Consider the following 22,972-nt stretch of genomic DNA (forward strand, 5'->3'; position numbering starts at 1 on the left):
GAGAAAGAAAGAGAGAGAGATGTGAGAGCGGAAAAGAGAGAGAGAAAGAAAGAGAGAGAGATGTGAGAGCGGAAAAGAGAGAGAGAAAGAAAGAGAGAGAGATGTGAGAGAGCGGAAAAGAGAGAGAGAAAGAAAGAGAGAGAGATGTGAGAGAGCGGAAAAGAGAGAGAGAAAGAAAGAGAGAGAGATGTGAGAGCGGAAAAGAGAGAAAGAAAGAAAGAGAGAGAGATGTGAGAGAGCGGAAAAGAGAGAAAGAAAGAAAGAGAGAGAGATGTGAGAGCGGAAAAGAGAGAAAGAAAGAAAGAGAGAGAGATGTGAGAGAGCGGAAAAGAGAGAGAGAAAGAAAGAAAGAGAGATGTGAGAGCGGAAAAGAGAGAGAGAAAGAAAGAGAGAGAGATGTGAGAGCGGAAAAGAGAGAGATTGTGTCAATCGTTTAATACAATTTTATTAGGAATAGGAGAATTAACTTTTTACCTTTGGCTCAAAACAACACCAAGAACAAACATTTTATGGAAAATAAAGCAACAATTAAACAAGCCAGGCAGCTCTCACCAGCTGAAAGTCTTTTAGTCATGCAGCGATGTTGTGGACGAATCCATTATGCACTAAATGATAGTTATAGCATTCGGGGGAAAACCTACTGCCATTAATGTCTATTTATCATAGACAAGGTCCAAAGATCCAGCTACAATCTTCTTGAAGGCAGATTTCTAACAGAGTTCTAACAGAAATCTGTAAATTGCAATGGAAAAAAAGAGAGAGATGTGAGAGAGGAACAGAGAGAAAGAGAAAAAGAGAGAGAGAGAGAAAAAATGAGAGTGAGAGAAGTGTGAGGCAAAAAAAATTAGAGAGAAGTGAGAGACAGAGAAAGTGAGAGATAAAATGAGAGAGAGAGATTTGTGTCGCAGATAGACTGCACAGCACACTGCGGTTCACACACACACACACACACACACACACACACACACACACACACACACACACACGCACACAGCCAGCCGCAGAGTGTCTAGTTCATTCCATTTAAGTGTCCTTCTGCTTTACACAGCACTTTGAGCTGTTGAGGTAATTTCCTCCTGACATTTCTTAACCAAATGTCTTACTGCTCATGTCTTTATTATTTTAATTGATGTATGTTTTCATCCAAATACATTTTATTTGACAGAATTCTCACATCAAAAACACCAAAGAAGGTCAGGAAACGTTTAAGTTTAAGCTGAAGGGATTTGTTTTAAGGATTACGTGGTACACTGTACATCTCCTCTGATGAACAAACTTGCATTAAAATGGCATCAAAAATGCGAGTCAGCAAAGAACATCGCCTACTGCGCCTTAACATCAAATACTGAACATAGAGACGGGACCAGGAAGAATGCTCACACTCAGCTTTTATTTTCAAAAACATTTCCTCTAGACATTTCATAAATAGCCAGGTTGGTATATTATTCAGTTTTAATGAAAAACTCTTGTGACTCATAATTACTTAATCACATGGTGCATTATAAATAGCAAAAGACTGCAGAGAAACAATTATACAGAAATGAAGACTTCTGGGGAATCACCAAGGTCCATGTACACAACAAAACCTTTAAACCCCTTCCATTAAAAAGGATACTCTATTTACACACACACACACACACACACACACACACACACACACACACACACACACACACACACACCCCTCTAAAACAAACTGAATGTACACCATACATTTTCCAGATCACAGATATGCCAGCTATTAATGCATTAACTTCATTTATCCAAAGCAAGTAGATATATTTTGTTGAAGCAAGTTTTTTTTCCCTTCCTCACTGCGTGTTTGTTGTACTGCCTACGTGAGAGACAAAGACCACAAGACGTTACAGAACACTTGCTCAGCTCACATTACCACAAGATCTAACTTCCCTTTTTACAAGGTGGTGTGACAATTACAGCTGTCTGACACATTTAAATTTAAATAATTGTTCCACTGACACTCAGATAAAATCATACACAGGAACAGAATCGTACCACTTAATAAGCCTAGTTTTAAGTCGTAACGTATTATAATACTACTACACCATGGAAGTTAAAAGCATTTTTTATTCATTGTAAAGCTTCACACCATATAACATTACTCCTTATAGATGATTGATTGTTGCCATCACCCTATGGTGCACTTTGTGAATCGAAAACTCTAAACTCGTTATAATGGTAACGCTCAAAATGATTTATTTATTTATTTATTTTACTTTTTAAGGTGTAAAAAAAAGTGCATATGTTAATCTTATCAGTCTTTGAGACATGCTCGTTGATATGCTTTTTCACACTGAGAAAAATGCCCGTATTCATGACGTCACTTGATATTCTAGAAGGCAGATGTATCACTGTCTTAACTCCCATTTAGCAAAGTATGGACACAAACACTTTTCTACTGCTAAAAAAACAAAAAACACTGCTAGTGCATCAGTGAACTTTGACTTGGTTAGCTTCAGGCACCATCATTATTACCTGTTTCCGTCATAGCCTTGAGCGGGGTATTCTCAACCCAAAGAGAGTCCTTCTGTTTTTTTGAAATGGACTTTGTCTTCTGAGCTTTAAACAGGAGAATTATGATAACCATAATCAGGATGCAAAGCAGAGGAACGAGGGTGCTCAGTATTACTCCAGAAGAGCATGCATTTTCATATGAAAGACCTATCAAATTGAAAAGAAATATGAGTATATTCATAGACAGTCTATAAAATATATGAGAATGTTTAAAACGTCTGAATTACCTCCGGCATGAGCATGGACATTGATAGAAAGTTCTCCTGATTTGTCTTCAGCCACCTTCCTCCAGATGTTAGCAGCTGTCTGTATCCATTCCACAACCTGACACTGGTACTGGCCGTTATCAGAGGGATCGACGTTGGGGAAAGTGAGTGTGTAACGGGTAGTACTGGGCCGATCAAATACCAGCGTTCTATCAAGGATCTTGCTGTCTAGAGTGCCATCTCGTCTTGCGGTGAAAATAGTCAGAGGCCGCTCATCTCTCTGCTTCCTGGACCAGGTCACTTCAAACACAGACTTATCACTGGAGCGGGAGCTGATCTCGCACTTCACCACAAAGCCGGGCTGAATATCACTAACGTTGAGAAAGTGGCTGGCTTTGTGTACTTGCAGCTTACTCTCTGAAGAATGAAAGCCATAGTCATCGTTTATTTATGTTATCTACAATGACTTACAGATATTATTACGTGTACAAACAAGAGGAAAGAACTTACCTATAAAATGTACACTGAGATTGGTAAAACCTGATATGTCGCTCGCCTTCCTTTCCCATTTGCTTTTACAATCAGCCTGATATTGATCTACCTGACAGTAATAGCTTCCACTGTCAGATGGGATGGAGTTCAAGATGGACAGATGGAAGTCATTAATAGTGGGTCTAGTGAAATAAAGTCTACGTTGAAGTTCTGGATCAGATTCTTGGAACTGCAGACGTCCGTCATGGCTGTAGGTAAGCAGCTTAACGGTGGACAAACTCTGATCTTGTCTTTGAAAGAACCAGCTCAGAGAGTACCGAAATGCGGGGTCAGATCCACCAAGCCCCAGTGAGCAGATTAGTTTCACCTCTTCTCCCTGCGTGGCTTCTAGCTGAACATTAGATTTATCCATGCTGAAATCACTTTCTGAAGAATAAATGATAAAGATGAACAGATGTCAATACAAAGGAATTACAAAAAAAAAGACATTTCTATACACACACACACACACACACACACACGTTAGTAAATAGCCAGTGTAAGCCTAAACAAAGAAGGTACATGAAGGTCATCAATTTCTGCTCTTAATGCTAGCCAATTCAGGACACCATATACCATGCACATTTCTAAAAGAAATGTGGCAGCTTGAAAATATGCAGGTTTTGGCAACACAATTATCAGCAGAAGTGCATGTTGGCAACCACAATCTTGGCATAGCAAGTGGAAAGTGGCTATGACCAAGACTGGAGGAAAATTAGGCAAGTAAAAAAAAAAGAGAGAGAGAGAAGGGCTGTCATAACGATAAATATTGAAATCAATCGCTAATTAAGAATTGAATATTGAAATGATAAATTTGAATATGTCAGTAAACAGGGTTTACAAAAAAAAATCCTTAAGCAGTTTATGTATCTTCTTCTAATTAAGCGTTTTTTCCCTTCAGTGCTCGTGTCAATCGTTTAATACAATTTTATTAGGAAGAGGAGTATTAATCTTTTACCTTTAGCTAAAAACAACACCAAGAACAAACATTTTATGGAAAATAAAGCAACAATTAAACAAGCCAGGCAGCTCTCACCAGCTGAAAGTCTTTTAGTCATGCAGCGATGTTGTGGACGAATCCATTATGCACTAAATGATAGTTATAGCATTCGGGGGAAAACCTACTGCCATTAATGTCTATTTATCATAGACAAGGTCCAAAGATCCAGCTACAATCTTCTTGAAGGCAGATTTCTAACAGAAATGTATGAATTGCAACTTAGAACTGACTGAAAAAATATGGCAGTTTGAGCTTTACTCATAAAAGTGGTCATTATATGTTTGTAGATCCCAGTATCTACACAAAGCCATGCTCTAATGTGCCAGAATATAGAAGATGCATTTCTAGATTTTGGAAAGTCCTACCATTTATCATAGAGGTGAATAAATTCTACAAATATCCCATGAGCATTGGTGAGATTTGCCAACTGACCAGCACATCAATTTACTGTGTATGGCTGAGTTTTCTGTTATATTGATCTGTAAGGCTCTGTAGACCAACAGTCTGTGATCAAGAAAAGAAAAGTGCAATGCAGTCTGCAACATACCGTTTTCAAAGACATCTAGTTCCATGGTGACAGACTTTGTATCAAGGCTATACCAGATGCCATCAGGGTCTTGAATCCATTCCTGTACTGAACAGCGGTAATGTCCACTGTCTGTTAACTTCACCTGTTGTATCATCAATTGGAAGGTCTGTCTCTTAGTCCTTCTCAAGCTGATCCTTTCGTCCATCTCCAGAGTGACCACCCCTTCTGGGTCCATTTTCCGCAGAGTCTCTGTACCATGTGTCCATGTTACTCCAAAACGGGAAGTATTAGAAGTTTCTGAGGTCACCAAGCAATCAATCACTTTGTCACTGTTGGGTTGGATTTTCAGAGGAGACTTAAGGGTGGTGGAGACAGACAGTTTGCTGTCTAAAATGCACAAAGTAAGAGAAGAGCAGAATTCGATTCAGTTAATGATGTAAACCTTCAATTTTTCGTACAAACTTAAAGATTTACAGCATGAATATATGCCACTTAGATGTCCTAAAGCACAGGTTCCAAACCCTGGTCCTGGAGTACCCGGAGCGGCTGTGGCTCAGGCCGTGGGGTGGCTGTGGCTCAGATGGTTGAGCGGGTTGTCCACTAATTCCCGGCCCATATGACTCCACATGCTAAAGTGTCCTTGGGCAAGACACTGAACCCCAAGCTGCTCCTGATGGCAGGTTAGCGCCTTGCATGGCATCTTTGCTACCATTGGTGTGTGAGTGGTGTGGGTGAATGAGAACCAGTGTAAAGTGCTTTTGGAAAAAAGCACTATACAAGTGCAGACCATTTACCCGCTTATCATGCGCATTTTAGTGGTTTCCCTGCTCTATCGCACCAACTTTAATTCAGTAAGAGCTGTTAATTAGCTGATTAACAAAATCAGGTTTGTTGGGAACAGGAAAAACACTGAAATGTACAGTACAGGGGTCTCCAGTACCAGGGTTTAAAACCTGTGCTTTAGAACATCTAAGTAGCCCAAGGTTGGGAACCTGTATTCAGAAAGGTTTGCATGAATAATTGTACTTAATTAAATTCGTACCAGGTCTGCGTACAGTGACGGCCAGTGGATTGGACAGTTTCTTGGTTTTCTGAACATTTTTTTCGTATGCATCAATCTGGCACTTGTAACGTCCCTCTTGCCGTTTTCTTGCTCTCAACACCTTGAGAATAAAATCTGTGCCTGATTCTTGCACTCGAGTATCTAGCTGATAGTCCTGCTGATCTGCTCCACAGGATATTCCCCCAGTAGGATTCATACAGATAATGTTTTTCTCAACAGTCGAATTACGTGATTCAAACTTCCACGTCACAGCTAAGGAAACTTTAGGGGCTTTTACTGTGCAAATCATTTTTATTACCGAGTTCTCGATTACATTTACATCACGACTTTTCAATCCCACGTTTATGAGAGAATCTAAAAAAAAAAGAAAGAAAAATGTTTAAGCGACAAAGTCAGCAATCATGAAAGGCTTGTTATTCAATACAGTAAGTTAGAGATACTAATGAAACACTTTCTAATGATATTTTGTTCAATAAAACATTGTCAAGGACACATCAAATGAGACTCATATAAGTATATTGTCAATGAAAGTGCCCCTGCATTTATTTATATACATTCTTCAATGTTATTTAAGCCAGCTTAATAACACTAGCATCAACAGTAGAATCAGAAAAACCGAGAAAACTATATCTCAGTACTGACTACTTCTTTGCACATCCTGTTGACCCACTTTCTCATTCCTATCTACAAACCAATGAATAAACAAGCATAAATAAACATTTGACTTACCAATAGAATTAACAGAAACCTGGCCTTGCTGTGATTGGCTGTTTACTTTCTTCAGGTTGCCATTGCTCTCCATGCTCCACTCAGACACGGTGCACATATATTCCCCGCTGTCAGACACAAGAGCTCCACTTAACTCCAGAACGAAATCAGCAACATTAGAACGAAATGTGCGTAAGCCCCTGTGCTGATACTGAGCCCCTACATCTCCCATCACCCCCTCACGACTCAGGGTTATGATATCACTGAAAGAGCTGCTTGTGGTTTTTTTGTGCTGCCATGACACAGACAGCAGCCCTTTGGCTCCAGAGACACGGCAGTCGATTTGTAGTGTTTCTCCTTCACTCACATTAACCAGCTGCTTTGTCATGGCCACAGCCAAACCACTCTCTTGAATCAAAATACAGGAGAAATACAGATTAGTTGATGCATAGTATATTGTATAGGTACGCATGAATTCTGATATAATTCTGATGTACAGTTGCAAGAAAAGGTTTGTGAACCCTATGGAGTTCCCAGGGTTTTTGAATTGGTCATTCAGAAAAGTCATCTGATCTTCATCCGCAGTACATCACAATTATAGACAAACACAATCTGCCTAAACTAATAACACTGTAGTTTGTACATTTCAAGTGATTATTGAGCACACTGAGTAATCATTCACAGTGCAGGAAGGAAAAAGTAAGTGATCCCTTGAATTTGGTAACTTGTAGATCCTCCTTTGGTAGCAACGACCTCCACTGATCGTTTCCTGTAGCTGCTTGAAAGACTGACATAACAATGAGGAGGAATTTTGGGCCATTCTTCCTGACAAAACTGTTTGGGTTCATCCAGGAGCGATAGCTGGACTGTTAATCATCCGGGATTGAGCCGAGATTCTTCTCCATGCATTTTTTTCTAGCTCGGCTAGTAGCCTAAGTTTTGTTTTATGGAATCTGTAGTAACTTCGCTGTCAATGTACGACATGATCGGATAAAGTCGGATTTATCATAAAACCTGCCTCGGGTGTTGTTGCTGTTTGTATGACTACCAGACCGATTAAATATAAAACCTTTCTAACTAGGCTAGTTCGGTGTCGCTAGGCAAGTGGAGGCACAGCTAAGCTATCACTGTATGGGTTTAGCTGCTACAGAGGCATGTAGAGTACATTATCTTTCCTTCTGCTCTGCTCATATCATGTTCATGTAAACTGGAACTCATATCGACATCAGAGGATGTTACTGTTTCAGTTTCAATCTCTTTACTGGTTTAAAAAAAAAATCCATTTCCCCCTCACACCAACTGTGAGCTAGCGTTTGGCAGAAGTGAGAGCCAATAAGACACGAGTATTTCCACGTATTGTCCTGTAAACCCTGTCTGATTGGTCTCGCCTCCGTTCGCTGAAGATATAAAATGAATATAAAACACCGCCGTCTTCTTTTACTGACGTTCAGTTACGTAATGACGAACCGCTCCAAGTGGAGAATTATTCGCGGCTACAGAAAAATTATTTGGAGCTACAGCCCCTAATGACCAAGCCAGGTTACGCACCTGGGTTCATAAATATTTTGGGGCTGTCTGGATTGAGCAGCCCTCTTCAGGTCAAGCCACAGAATCTCAACTGGGTTAAGGTCAGGACTTGACAATTCCAAAACATGAATTTTCTTCTTTTCCAGCCATTATTTAGTTTATTTACTTGTGTGCTTTCGGTCATTGTCTTGTTGAAACACCAAACCTCTCTTAAGCTTGAGTTTATGGACTCTTACTCTGACAAAAAAAATTTTCCCTTAATGACTGCAAGGCATTCGGACTCATTGCCGAACCTTGATGCTACCTGCACCATGCTTCACAGAAGGAACGAGGTTTTGGTGTGGGGTACAGAGCCTTTATCCTCTAAACATACTGTTTGGCACATTTTTGCCAAATTTTTTTTACTTTTGTCTTATCTGTCCAAAGAATTTGATTCCCAGAAGTCTTGTGGAACATTCAGGTGTTTTTTAGTGCACTTGAAACATGTTGCCATGTTGTAGTTGTTTTTTTTTTTTTTGGACAACAGTGGTTTCCTTCACGGTGTCCTTTCATAAACACCATTCTTGTTCAGTATTTTTGAGTTTTGTAGAGTTTTCTTCAGGTCTTTTGCTGTTACACTTAGGTTCTTTGTTCACCTCTTTCAGGATTGCCTATTGTGCGCTTGCTGTGATCTTTACAAGATGCCCACACCTACTGAGAGTACCAGAGGTGGGAAGTAACGTGCTACATATACATGAGTAACTTTTTTTTTTTTTTAAACAGTACTTTTAATAATAGGTTTAACTGGCCGTACTTATACTCTTACTCATTCATTTTTAATCACAGAAATGTACTTTTACTTTGCTACATTCAGTGGCGTTCCTCCAGTATGTGTGAGATTTTGTGTTGAAAATGACAGGTTGTGTGTTATTGTACACATCACAGGACTGGGATATGCTGCTACATCTTGAACCCAGGATTTATATCATATAAACAGAACAGACAGACTTTCAAGGAGAGGTGTGACGTACAGTTCTCCATGTAGTCTGAGATTCAGGATTTTCCCTTCAGTTTAATCAGATCCGAAGTGACTTACTACTTGAGTAGTCTTCTCATTGGATACTTTTATTTCTCTTACTCAAGTAATTATTAATAGCATTGCTTTTACTGTTACTTGAGTAATTATTTTTTAGTAAGTAGTTTTACTTATAATAAACTTTCGCCTACTCTACCCACCTCTGGAGAATAGCAATACTCCTGAATTTCTTTCATTTGTAGACAATTTGTTTGAGCCTCTTCCAGTTTGGTGCACCTCTATAATGCCTCTTCTACGGTCCTATGAAAGTTAATAGGATAAAGGCATGGTTCACACTAATCAGTTTTGACTCTGTGTGTCTTTATTTGAAGGGCAAAGCACCTGTACAACCCACACTTCCAATCTCATCTCCTTAATTCAAACACCTGACTCCGGTTAGCTTTTGGATAAGTTGTTAGCACAGAGGTTCACTTAACTTTTTCCAGCCTGCACTGTAAATGATTACTCAATATGCTCGATATAGACCTGAAAACTACCAGTGTATGTGTGCTATTAGTTTAGTCAAATTGTGTTTGTCTTTAATTGTGACTTAGATGATCAGACCACATTTCATGAGTAATCAATGCTAAAACCTTGGAAATTCCAAAGGGTTCACAATTTTTTTTTTCTTGCAACTGTATTTAATTTTTACTGTGTACTTCATTTTTGTTGTTTGTAATATTCCTTGAAAATCACTGAATCCAATGTTATACTACGGTAATGATCATAAATAGTTACCTTTGGCTCTGATGTGCACAGTTTCTTCACGTGATAGCTGTTTTTTTCCTTTGATGAAGGACCCAGTCTCAGTCTTCTCCTCTTGTACAGCTCTACACTGATATATCCCCTGATCTTCAGCCCTGACTGGTTGGATAGTGAGAACGAAGTTTCGATCCTTGTTCTTCACAGTTCTTAGCTCACCATCATTGTTTCTTTTCTCATAGGTGTTAGTTACAGACAGCACGCCAGAGGGACCAATTTGAGCCACTTCCATGTTGTTTCTCAGCCAAGTCATGGAGAAGAGCTGTTCAGGAAGATTCTGTGCATCTATGCTGCAGTGGATCTCCAACATGTCTCCTTCCTCAAGGTCCCCATTCAGAATCCGAATTTGAGCAACAAAAGATCCCCCTACATCAGGTGTTTCTGACACGCAGAAAACAGAGAAATCGAGATATAAATTCCCATTTTCTGATGTGCCATCGTTAAAGGATCTTAATTAGCATGATACAAGCACAATAAAAGTACAGGACAAGTGTACAGTTCATAAATTTTACCTAGCGCTTTGACCTCTATGTTGGAGGCTGTGGTGTTCTTGTGGCAAATCCTAAACCAAGAGTAATCTGGGTCTTGGATCCACTCCTCAGCCAGGCAGTAGATCTCACCACTGTCAGACTGCTTTACCTGACTTATTTTGAGTCTGTAGATGGTGTCGTCTATCTTCTCCATAGCTATAGCCCCAGAATGATATCTATCTTCAAACAGTGGCCCAGGCCTCACAGTTAAATCTCGGTCCAAACTGATGATGGGTGATGAAGAGTCAGTGCTACCACGCAGATACCAGGTGACAGACAGATGAGTGTGTTGGAAGGTTTGACTGGAGACTAGGCAACGTAGTTCAAGGGATTCACCCTCAGTGATGCTATGAGATGCGGGTCCAGTGTAGGAAGCCTTCAGAGTATTCTCAATCACTGTAGAACGTATACAATTAATCACACTTGGTTATACATCTTGTCTAAAGTGTTGGGCTAGGAGGTAACAAATAAGCCTTAATGTGTTTTTTTATGACACATGTAGAAAAAATCTAAGCCTATGAAACGATACCAAACACATTATGACTAACATATTTGATCACCAGGCATATAGAACAAAGAGAATAATAAAACAAGTTACCATTCAGCGTTGTATCTGCACTGTAGCTTCCAAAATACCTAAAATCTGTATTTGGAGTTTCGCATTCATATTTTCCAGAATCTTCTTCTTCCAGGGACTTAATGTGGAAGAGAACTGAAGTATTTGACAGCCTTTCAATCACAATGTTTTTCTCATTCACTCTTTTACGGTACATTGCATAAGCATAGTTTTGGTCATTAGTGCTAATAATCAGGATTTGAACCTCTGGTTTCTTTGGTTTATAGACTGAAAAAGCAAACTCTTGAGTCTTTGAATTCTGAAGGCCACTAACATTACAGGAGATGGACATTGGAAATCCTTTCACACGATACAATGGACCACTCTGGATCTGTACCGATTGCTGACCTCCACAGACATCTGTAAGGGAAAGACAAGAACTGTCTAGTAAAGCAAGTTCATTTATTTATTAATAAAATTATATTTAAACAGCTGTAAAGAATGATTGCGTTGGTATAAGAATTTAACATATTCACCAACGTGAATTCTTGCTTTTAATGTCTGCATCCAATATATAAATGAGATGTGAATCTCGTAGAGAATATTAATTTCCAGTCTCTGCTCCCAAATTCTCAAACACATAGTTTTGTGAAACGGTTAACTACTGTAGCCTGAATTCCCTTTGAGTCTGCTTGCGCTTACTATTCCTCAGTACCCTTCTTCTGTTGAGAAGCTTCTCCTCTTTCTCCATTTGGTTCCACTGCACAGTGGTTAGAAGCAACATGGTATGTGCAATCATTTAATACAAAAATATTGCGTGGTTTTTAAGTAAATAACGATTGGCTGTTTGTGTCACCTGACTATTTGAGTAAATACAGATTTAAGTCTTTCCCGATTGCTTACGTGTTTTTCAGTAACCAAAGCTCACTTTTTTTTTCTAAGAGCCTGACACAGTTCACTGGAAGTCACTCTCCTTATAAACCTAATCCAGGGTTCGTACAGATGCTTCATAATGAAATTCCAGGACTTTCAGTGACTTATCAAGCACCAACAAGCACTGACAGTCAAACATATTCTTTATTTCTTCTTTTTAAATATCAAAACTGCTTTGTCTTCACTATAATGTCAAGGTGAGTGACAGGAGCACTGTTGCCAACAACTTTCAATGGAAAGTTGCTAAATGTCACTATTGTAGATGATGTCATACACTAAATAATAGGGGGCAGTGGTGGCTCAGTGGTTAAAGGCTCTGGGTTACTAATCAGAAGATTAGAAGTTCAAGCCCCAGCACTGAAAGTGCAGAAAGTCCACCGCCAAGCTACCAGCGTTGGGCCCTTGGGCAAAGCCCTTAACCCTTAATTGCTCAGTTGTCTAAATGAGATAAATGTAAGTTGCTCTGGATGAGGGCATCTACCAAATGCCATAAATGTAATGTAATTAGCATATTTATTGCGTCGTATTTGTATTCTGCCTAGTGTCAACCCCTTACATCTGTTTCCAGGGTTCGTACAGATGCTACATAATTAAATTCCAGTACTTTCAAGGACGTTTTGTTTTGTTTTCAAGAACTACACAAGATATGTCATTCAAACATATATCCATCTTCTATACCCCAGGGAACCTGAGACTATCCCAGGGAGCATTGGGTACAAGGCAGGGTACACCCTGGACAGGGTGCCAATCCATCTCAGGGCACAATCACATACACATTCACACACCCATTCATACACTACGGACACTTTGGACCTACCATGCATGTGTTTGGACTGGGGGAGGAAAACAGAACACCTGGAGGAAACCCCCGCAGCACGGGGAGCACATGCAAACTCCACACACACAGGGCAATGGCCAACCCAACCTGTGGAACCCCCAACCCTTGCAGTGTGAGGCGAAAGTGCTAACCACTAATGTGCCCTATAGCCACCATGCGCCTGTCATTCAAACATATTCTTATATATTATAATAATATAACACAACCAATTTTAATATGGTGTTTATTTTGGACTAAATGAGCATTTCCCAGGCGTTGCTTCATCTTCAGAATAACGTCAGTGTACTCAAGGTGAGTGACAGGAGCACTACTGCCAACAACTTTCAATAGAAAGTCGCTAAATGGGAATTCGATGGAGTAGGACGCGAAGTTGGAGGCTCCTGCTGATTTCAATTAAAATTGTAATTAATTTGCGCTTTTCGGTCATACGATAGATTTTGACTTATTCTACTCTGTTTCCTTGTTTTTTCGATTTTAACTTTGCGGTACGTTAAAATGTCTGGAAAGAACACGAAAACCCGTGGTAGCATTCAGACACCACTGAGGCCAAGTGTGCGTGCCGCGAGCGAGTCTCCGTCTCCCCCTGAATCCACATCGCCGAGCGGTGACCCTGACTTCTCCGAGCGGTGACCCTGACTTCCCCGAGCGGTGACCCTGACTTCTCCGAGCGGTGACCCTGACTTCCCCGAGCGGTGACCCTGACTTCCCCGAACGGTGACCCTGACTTCTCCGAGCGGTGACCCTGACTTCCCCGAACGGTGACCCTGACTTCCCCGAGCGGTGACCCTGACTTCGCTGCACTCAGGCTCGAGCTGCTGGCTTTACTGAGGAAGGACGTCGCCGATATTTTTAAAAAGGAGTTCCAGAAGCTCCAGGAGACTCTCGGGGGTGCGCTGTCTACTATCCAGCTTGACCTGCAGGCCGTGAAAACACAGCAGGCTGGTGATAAAGTCGCTGCCGAGGCTACCATATCAACACTGAAAGGTACTGTTGGGGAAATGGGGCACGCGCTCTCCGGCCGCACCGATGACATAGTTGACTATTGTCGAGTCTCTCACTGCGACCGAGACTCAACTAGAGAATAAATGTGAGGACTTGGAGTCGAGGTCACGGCGCAATAGCGTTAGGATAGTGGGAGTTCCAGAGGTCGCTGACACATGTACAACCACTGCTGTAGCGGCCTTGTTAAAAGAGGCGTCTGGTCTGGAGAAGGAGCCGGTTTTGGACCGGTCCCACCGGACCCTTCAGCCTAAGCACAAGCCTGGTGAACGACCACGAGCTATTGTGTGCAGATTCCACTATCACAGTGACTGTGTTAACATCTTATGCCGTGCGAGAGAGCGTGCGAGAGACCGTCTCCGTTTTCCCTGACTACACAGCCGAGACCGCCCGGGCCCGGGCCGCGTTTAACGAGGTTTGGCATCAACTTTGTGGTATTGAGGGCGCTCTCTGTGGAATACTTCACCCGGCTCGGCTTCGCATTACATATCACGGTGTTCAGAAGGACTTTATTTCAGCGGAGGAAGCAGGAGACTATGTTAAACTCTTGATATCGGGGTGAACTGCATCACCTACACAGCGGAATCTTTTTTGCTCTTCTATTATTTTATTTTTTGCACTCGGCCTTCCAGCTCCACAGAATTCGTATTTTTATTGAAGATATTGTCGCTGCATTACTTCACCTAGATTTTGTGACTCACTCCTCTTAAATCTACTTCTGTATTAATGTGCTTCTCTGTTTTGATGCTCTGACCGGGTTAGAGTTTCTGTTTATTTAATTTTATTAGTGTTATCTCCTCGGCTTTACGTGCTATACTGTTATATTATTTGTTACAAGTCTTTAAAAGGGTAAGGACATTATATTTATTATTCCGCGCAGACTGTTTTTCAGTCTTGGTAATTTTGTTGGTTGGTCCAGTTTACTCTCCGAGTTGTTTTCACATTGTGGACAACGTTCGGGTTCTGTAGGATACACTGCCGTCTCATTAGTTTATGGAGACTTTGGGTGTTTGGAGGATTGTGAGAGTGAGCAGAACATGCCAATGCTTTGAAGGATGTGAATTGGAACAGAGTAATGTTATTTAATTGCGAATAATGTTTTTTAGAGGATTTAAACTTAACATGGTGAACAAATTATATTATAGAATTCAGGCAGTCTTACTGGGGTTATCTCATACAGTGTAGCAAGTGATAATCTGGAAAGACCTTTGTAATATCACAGTCTAAAACTGGATTTAAAGAGAAGCAAATTAGTAAATGAATCACATGTAAATTAATCATATGTAAATGAATCATATGAAAATGTATCACTTGAATATGAATCACATGAAAATGAATCACATGTAAAGGAATCATACGTAAATGAATCACATGAAAATGTATCACTTGAATATGAATTCATGAATATGAATCTCATGAAAATGAATCACATGTAAATGAATCATAAATAATAAATAAATTATAATCATAAATAATAAATAAATAAATTAAAGACAAAAAAAAGTCGCTAAATGTCACTGGATGATGTCATGCGCTAATTAGCATTAGCGACTGTGTAGACTGTGATCATTACCTCATTCGCACATTTGCATTCTACTAGTGTCAGCCATTTATACCTGTTCACTTCTCTCCTACTCTCTGTGCTCACATGCTGTATTTTAAGACAGCCGAATTCACAATAAAGCTGTTCTTATTCACATATTTTTCTGTTTTCAGACACCGGAATGAATATGAAAACAGTGACTGAAACGCGGTGCATTAAGAGACTACATGTTCATCAGAAGTCGCTTCCAAAATGACCATACACATGAGTTAAAAACAATGGCTGTGCTGTGATTTGGGCGATATTTACATGTAAAATGAACACTCAGTGCGAAAGTTAGAAGAGACAGAGTGTCTTTCTTATTCTTTCTCTCACACCGAGAAGTGTTTCTGCTAAAACGAGTGAGTGAATAGCGAGGAAATACCGAGCGAGTCATATTTTGAGTGAAAGGAAATTCGTATATATTGACTTTTTATAATTCAAGCACTTTTTAAGCACCACTAGAATGAAAAGTGGCTATTTTCAAGGTTTTCCAGTACTTAAATTTCAAAAAGCCAAATTCAAGCACCTTGTTCGAGCTTTCTGTAGACAAAGAAACGCAAAGAGACAGACCTAAGTGTCTAAGGAGATATAACACTTGTATTATATATAAATATATACATTTCATACTTTTTTTAAAAATCAAATAACATGTTCATTTAGGTTATTATGTTGATACAGAAGATCTGTGTAGTAACAGAATGTATGAAACTGCTACGCCTGCTATCTAATGTTCAGCCAATGAGTTTCCATTTTTACATACACACATGAATAAAATCAGTAATGAAAGTTATTTTAGAGAAAGACAGAAGTGGTTATACAGTGTATACTGAGTTAGAGGTGGAAGTAGAGCTTGAGGAATCAAAGTAGACTCGTTCTTAAAGAGACAAACAAATTTTAATTAAATTCAGATAAGACTAGGTGACCATTTCAGCTATTAGAATTTCTCCTCATATAGACAGATTTAATCATTCATTTGTTCATCTACAGTAACTGCTTTATATTGATCAGGTTCACAGTGGTCCCAGAGTCTAACCTATGAACACTAGACTTGAGGTAGGAATACACCAGTCTATTGCAGGGAACCACGTACACATATTCATAGCTATGGGCATTACATTTACATTTATGCACTTAGCAGATGCTTTTATCCAAAGCGACTTACAAATGAGAAAGATACAAGCAAAATGGGCAAATATAGTCGAGTCCATTCATTCATCTCTTCATATCATAGTTCATTGTACTGGAACCAGTATTTCAGTTTCCTCACAATATGTTGCACTGTTGCATTGTAAGTGAAAGTAGAGCAAAGTTGACAATGTTGCTCCACCTTTTAAAGGTAATACAATATTTGTGTTGCATACAAAAAGTATGTAATGTGATTATCTACGTGAACTAAACAGTGTTCTTTCATCTTTCCCCAAATCTCAAAGGTCATACACATATTCATGGCACTCTTCACATTCACTTTAGAATAACTCGATTAGTAGCATTAGTTTGTTATAGATATGATCTCACCAGTCTGGAGGAGTCCTCCGAGGCACATCAACAGAATCAGCTTCCACGACCGAGGCTGAAGAAAATCCATCTTAAACTGCACGGGCTCACTCTGTCACCGTTAGACCATTAAAACGTTTAAGCAGGATGTGTGCAAGGTATAAGTGAAGTCATCTCAAAGCGTCATGAATGACAAGAGGAAATAGGAACAGATGTGGCTTTACAGTCATCACATGCATACAAAATTTCAAAATGACTCATTCCTATTTTAACCAAATCCTGTGTGTAAAGAAAAACATTAGTTTAATAGCAGAAAGGGCATATTTTGAAAAAATGCCTAGTTATTTTCTGCAGTAGTAGAAGGACACAGTAAAAGTCAGTCATTAGAAAACAATACAATTCTTCACTGTGGTTGTAATTATCTGACTTAAATTGTGTTCGTCACTTAATATAACTAATTTCTACCTTATTTATTTATTTATTTATTACAGTATTTCCACTTAGGACTTTTTTAGGTTTACAGGTAGAGAGGAATCTTAGAACGGTTATTAAGAAAATAAAATCAGATACTGTAACAGAATATGGCAGCTACAACATTATCCACTGGTTAATGCACACACGATAGTGCGGAAGAGCTTTTTATACAAATCCAAAAAAGTGTTTTTTTATACACATTGATTGGGGTAGCCAACTTTGCCATTTAGTGGTTCTAAAGGACAGGTACATTTTCCATATAGAATCTTTCATAACCTAGGTGTTTTTTAAAGTTGCATGTTTATGTCTGCAATGTTGGACTTCGTTATCTATCTTCTAACCATGTAGGTTAGGTATGTTATCCTTTTCATTTTGGACCCTCATTTGCTCCCTAACTTGGAGCTTCTGAGGATGCTGACCAGTTCCTCCACGATTGAGCGATTTTGCGATCACAGACATGAGCGCAAAATCAAGGAAAATATTCTGAGCTTGCAATTTTTCATAATTTCCACCGATTTTCCACAGATATGGGCCAGGATGTGTCGTGTGATGTCATCACAATGCGCCATGCAACGTCATCAAAATGTGCATTCAGCCAAAGCTGTCTTCGATTTACATGCATCGAACATGAGTACAGTTAAAAGGTCTCATTTACCAACAAGCGAAAGACCGTACAAAACAATTGAGCACAACTGCACTGTCAGCAGTTCAAGAAGTTTTCCACAAAACAGCAAAAAAAAAATAATATATATATATATATATATTGGGAAAAAAATGCAGGAAAATCAAGCATAATTGGCCGCAACAATCACAGACACAAAAAAACCCCTCTGTGAAATCCTGTACAGACTGACTGACTTGTAGGAATTAGCTTCAGTAAGTGGTGTGACAGTAAAAAAGTGGGAACAACTCATCATGAGAAGATATTAGACTAAAAATTCTAACGTGAAAATACAATTATTACATTGTAATTATTATCTGGTTATTTTACTATACAAAATTACTAGGAAAAATGCACAACCACTGAGGTCTTGTAAATCCAGTGGTTTTATTATCCAAAATGAAGACAGGAATAAGGATGAAATCCAAAGTTCATTTCAACAGACTTGAACTGTGTGTGAAAAATACATCAGGTCAAATGAGAACACAGTACTTCCTGTAGATCAGGATGTGGAGACACACCACAAAGATCTCACTCAGTTTAGACACCAGGTACTTGCATGTCTGAAATGGTTTAAATCTAAGATCACTGAATGCAAAGAACAGCATCAGCTTTTGTGAAACACCATGTCATCTTGAACGCCTTGTGTAGGCTTGTATAGCTAAAATACTGCTTGCGCATACTCTTAACTTTGCCAGTGCATGGATGATAGAACAGAAACATACTGAATATACAGTATCTCACGAAAGTGAGTACACCCCTCACATTTTTGTAAATATTTGATGATATCTTTTCATGTGACGACACTGAAGAAATGACACTGTGCTACAGTGTAAAGTAGTGAGTGTACAGCTTGTGTAACAGTGTAAATTTGCCGTCCCCTCAAAATAACTCAACACACAGACATTAATGTCTAAACCGCTGGCAACAAAAGTGAGTACACCCCTAAGTGAAAATGTCCAAATTGGGCCCAAAGTGTCAATATTTTGTGTGGCCACCATTATTTTCCAGCACTGCCTTAACCTTCTTGGGCCTGGAGTTCACCAGAGCTTCACAGGTACACTAGTCGTGTACAAGTCCCTCAGTCGTCCTCAGTGTGAAAAGATGGGTCTCAACAGATGCTGGAAAAGCAAAGAACGTGCAGGACCTGGAGGATGTTTCTGAAGAACAGCGGGCAGTTTAAGTGCTCAGGACAAACAAGGGACTCATGAACAACTCCCACAAAACATAAACACAGCAGTGCATCATCCAGGTAACGACACACAGGATTAAGAATTACAGGTATTTAAACTTTTGAACAGGATAATGTTTATAAATTCAGCCATAGGCTTGTCTTGTGGACTATATGTAAACATCTGTTATGTGAAATAGCTTATTCAGGACAGAACTAAATAACAAAACAACATCATGGGATTTTTATGATCCGTCTTATTTTGTTACCAGTATTTAGATTTTGTATTAAGATACAAACTTTTGGGCACAACTGTTATATATATATATATATAACAGTATATTTATAGAGAGAGAGAGAGAGAGAGAGAGAGAGAGAGAGAGAGAGAGAGAGAGAAAGAGAGAAAGAGAGAGCGAGCGAGAGCGCAAGTGTCTTATTTGTAACGACTACGCCACCCCGTGGTGATGGGGAAAACAACTCAAACAAAGGCACACAAATACGATCCACTTAGAACAGGCAAGAGGCATGGGTTATACAAAAATAACTTTTATTTGAAGTTAAAAAGACTGGCCAATAATAATAATAATAACAATAATTATAATAATTATAATAATCATAATAATAATAACAATAATAAAACAGCAACCAACGCAGTCAGGCATTGGTCAAATAAAAGAAACACAAGGAAGCACTCAGCTCCTACAAGGAGAAAACAACAACAAAAAAATCACATTAAGAAAGAACACAGTCAAATAGGCACCAAAGCTACAAAACAGAAAATAACAAATAATAATATCACATTCTGGATAAATTTACTACAACAAAACCAAACACAAGAAATATCAATTACAATATGCTCAAAGCAGGCAAAAAAAAAAGAGAGAAAAAAACAAAAACAAACTTACTGTCACAAACACAGATAACCCCGAGCTCAGAGTGATTACAGCTAGAATGTTTACCAACACTGACCAAAACCACTACTACCACATAGCAGTATCAGCATAACTGATGAAGACTGTTACAACACAGTTTAATTCAAGAAAACTGATCTTAGTGACAGTAACCAACACAAATAAAACAACAACAACAAAAGAAGAAAGAAGGGACCTTCCCACTCACTTGGGTATTAGACGGAGGCCTGGCTGGACACCAAACATGAAGCGAAGCGAAGCATAGCAAAACAAAACCGAGCAAAACAAAACAAAACAGAGCAAAACAAAACCGAGCAAAACAAAACAAAACAGAGCAAAACAAAACAAAACAGAACAAAACCGAGCAAAACAAAACAAAACAAAACAGAACAAAACAAAACAGAACAAAACCGAGCAAAACAAAACAAAACTGAACAAAACCGAGCAAAACAAAAGCGAGCAAAACAAAACAAAGCAGCAACGTGGCTCCACGAGTGAGGGGGAGGAGCTATACCGAAACGACCACACCCACTCAGCCTACCTTAACGCATGCAAAATCAAGGACCCTAAGAACAACAGATGTTACAACCTCAATTTGGAAAGCATACGAGATCATGTAGCTCGAATAACAGAACTAAACAGAACTAAACAAACGACCTACCGTGATCTGATGACATAATACTCACGATGGCACATAGGAAAATCATATGATGGCTTCTTTAATAGCTGTGACAGCAGCAGCAGGCGCTCCGACCGGGACGACTTTAAACTGCCAGGCCACACAGACGGGAGCCTTGACGGCACTCCGCACATGCACACAGTCTCGGTGACCCAACGGCACACGAAACAAGTAAATCACATGATAAGCAGACAACGCTAGCGTCAAACAGCTAAGCGACTAAACTCAGAACACATACCTCTGTAGTCCATAGCAACGAAAGGAAGTGGCGGGGTTTCGACCATGATGCAGTCAGTGAGGCATAAACAAGAGCTGTGGTAGGGATGTAGCTCACTGGCCACGTGGTTAATAATGGTGACGTTTTAATCATGGCACACACCCCACTAATAAATAAAAAAATTAAAATAATAATAATAATAATAATATAATATTATATATATATATATATATATATATATATATATATATATATATATATATATATATATATATGTATGTATGTATGTGTGTGTGTGTGTGTGTGTGCATGCATACACACTCATGACCATCGCATGATTATTAGTGCCAGACTGGCTGGTTGGATCATTTCTATAACTGCTGATCTCCTGTGATTTTCACACACACACACACACACACACACACACACACACGTCTCTAGAGTTCATACAGAATGGTGCAATAAATGAAAACATACAGTGAGCGGCAGTTCTGTTTCAGAGGAGAACGGCCAGACTGTTTCAAGCTGACAGAAAGGCTACAGTAACTCGGATGACCACATACAATTGTTGTGAGCAGAAAATCATCTCAGAATGCACAAGACCTCGAACCTTGAGGTGAATGGGCTACAACAGCAGGAGACCACATCGGGTTCCACTTCTGTCAGCCCAAAACAGAAAGCTAAGGGTGCACAGGCTCCCCAAAACTGAACAGTTGAAGACTGGAAAAATGTAGCCTGGTCTGATGAATCTCAATTTCTGCCTGAGGTACACAGATAGTAGGCTCAGAATTTAGAACAGTACGAATCTATGCACCCAAACTGCCTTGTGTCAACGGTCCAAGCTGGTGGAGGTAGTGTAATGGTGGTGAGTATTGTTGCTGACCATGTGCATCCCTTCATGAACATCAATCTTTTTGATTTACCCATCTTCTAATGCCTACTTCCTGCATGATAATGCTCCTCCTCACAAGGTCATCATCTCAAAGCTGGTTTCATGAACATGATAATGAGTTCAGTGTTCTTCAGTGGCCTTCCCAGTCACCGGATCTGAATCCAATAGAACAGCTTTAGGATGTAGTAGAACGGGAGAATTGCAGCATGAAAGTGCACCTGAAAAATCTGCAGGAACTGCATAACGCAATCATATCTACAGGGACCAGAATCAAAAATGAATGTTCCCAGCATCTTGTGAAAACCATGCCAGTGGTTTCATGAGACTTGAGGCTGTTTTGAGAGCAAAGGGAGGCCCGACCCACTATTAATATAGTGCTTCTAATAACGTGCTCGGTGAGTGTACGAGTATATACACTTACAGTTTAGTCATCATTGTCAGATAGTATTTAGCAGGTACATGTGACAGTAGTTCAACACGTATTCTGTGATTGTAATAATTACCATCAATCTGACTCACCATTCTAAATTATCTCCAAACTCGGGTTAAAAAAACCTGAATCCTTTATTTTTATTATTAAAAACAGGAGTCATTATGTTGACTTGCGGTTTTTGTTGTGCAGCAAGGACAACCTGGTTACACATTACATAAATTAAACCTTAAACAAACTATAGAGCAAACTTCAGTACTGCTGTGGGCAGGCGGTCAGAACGGCACATAACGTCTCTTGGTGTCACTCTGAATGGTGAATTAAATAAAGAAGTACGATTCACTTAAAAAAAAAAAAAGTAATTGGAATGAACACTTCAAAGTGGTAAGGTTATTTGTAACTATTACCCGATTTTAACCGTAAAACGCTTCACGGAAAACAGACTGGTTCCTTTCTTGGAGATAGTATTCATTTAGTTTACATTAGTTTACATATTTGGTTAAATTAGATATAAAACTATGCAACATAATTAAACCTTGGGTAAATAAAATGCCTTGTGTCAATTTTCAGAGTAAAAACCATAATGCTGTGCATATCTCAGAAAAATATTAACCAAGCAATTCACATCTTCTGAAGGGACATGCTGCATTTAACCAGTTCAGCAAACACATTCCCTGAAAACAGTACACT

General features: G+C 39.4%; 1 protein-coding gene and 1 long non-coding RNA gene across 3 annotated transcripts; both read right to left on the minus strand.

The window, feature by feature from the left end:
* Positions 1 to 1,371: 1,371 nt before the first annotated feature.
* On the minus strand, positions 1,372 to 18,018 carry LOC108266368 (immunoglobulin superfamily member 2). Of its 2 annotated transcripts, none has more exons than XM_017469553.3 (11): positions 16,869 to 18,018; positions 11,041 to 11,418; positions 10,425 to 10,838; positions 9,889 to 10,293; positions 6,591 to 6,977; positions 5,841 to 6,215; positions 4,817 to 5,185; positions 3,249 to 3,656; positions 2,760 to 3,155; positions 2,494 to 2,679; positions 1,372 to 1,834 (listed from the first exon to the last, which is right to left on the minus strand). In XM_017469553.3, the coding sequence occupies exons 1-11, from the start codon at positions 16,936 to 16,938 to the stop codon at positions 1,812 to 1,814; spliced, it is 3,411 nt and encodes a 1,136-aa protein (XP_017325042.1). In that variant the 5' UTR covers positions 16,939 to 18,018; the 3' UTR covers positions 1,372 to 1,811. The 2 variants fall into 2 exon arrangements, with proteins under 2 accessions (XP_017325042.1, XP_017325043.1); XM_017469554.3 differs by having other exon boundaries at positions 1,372 to 2,350.
* Positions 18,019 to 19,683: 1,665 nt separating this feature from the next.
* On the minus strand, positions 19,684 to 21,109 carry LOC128632886 (uncharacterized). Its single transcript, XR_008396504.1, has 2 exons — positions 20,273 to 21,109; positions 19,684 to 19,852 (listed from the first exon to the last, which is right to left on the minus strand). It is a non-coding gene; the product is annotated as an uncharacterized LOC128632886 (long non-coding RNA).
* Between the last annotated feature and the right edge of the window lie 1,863 nt (positions 21,110 to 22,972).

This window comes from Ictalurus punctatus, chromosome 6 (assembly GCF_001660625.3).
Source record: "Ictalurus punctatus breed USDA103 chromosome 6, Coco_2.0, whole genome shotgun sequence".
Lineage (NCBI taxonomy): Eukaryota > Metazoa > Chordata > Actinopteri > Siluriformes > Ictaluridae > Ictalurus > Ictalurus punctatus.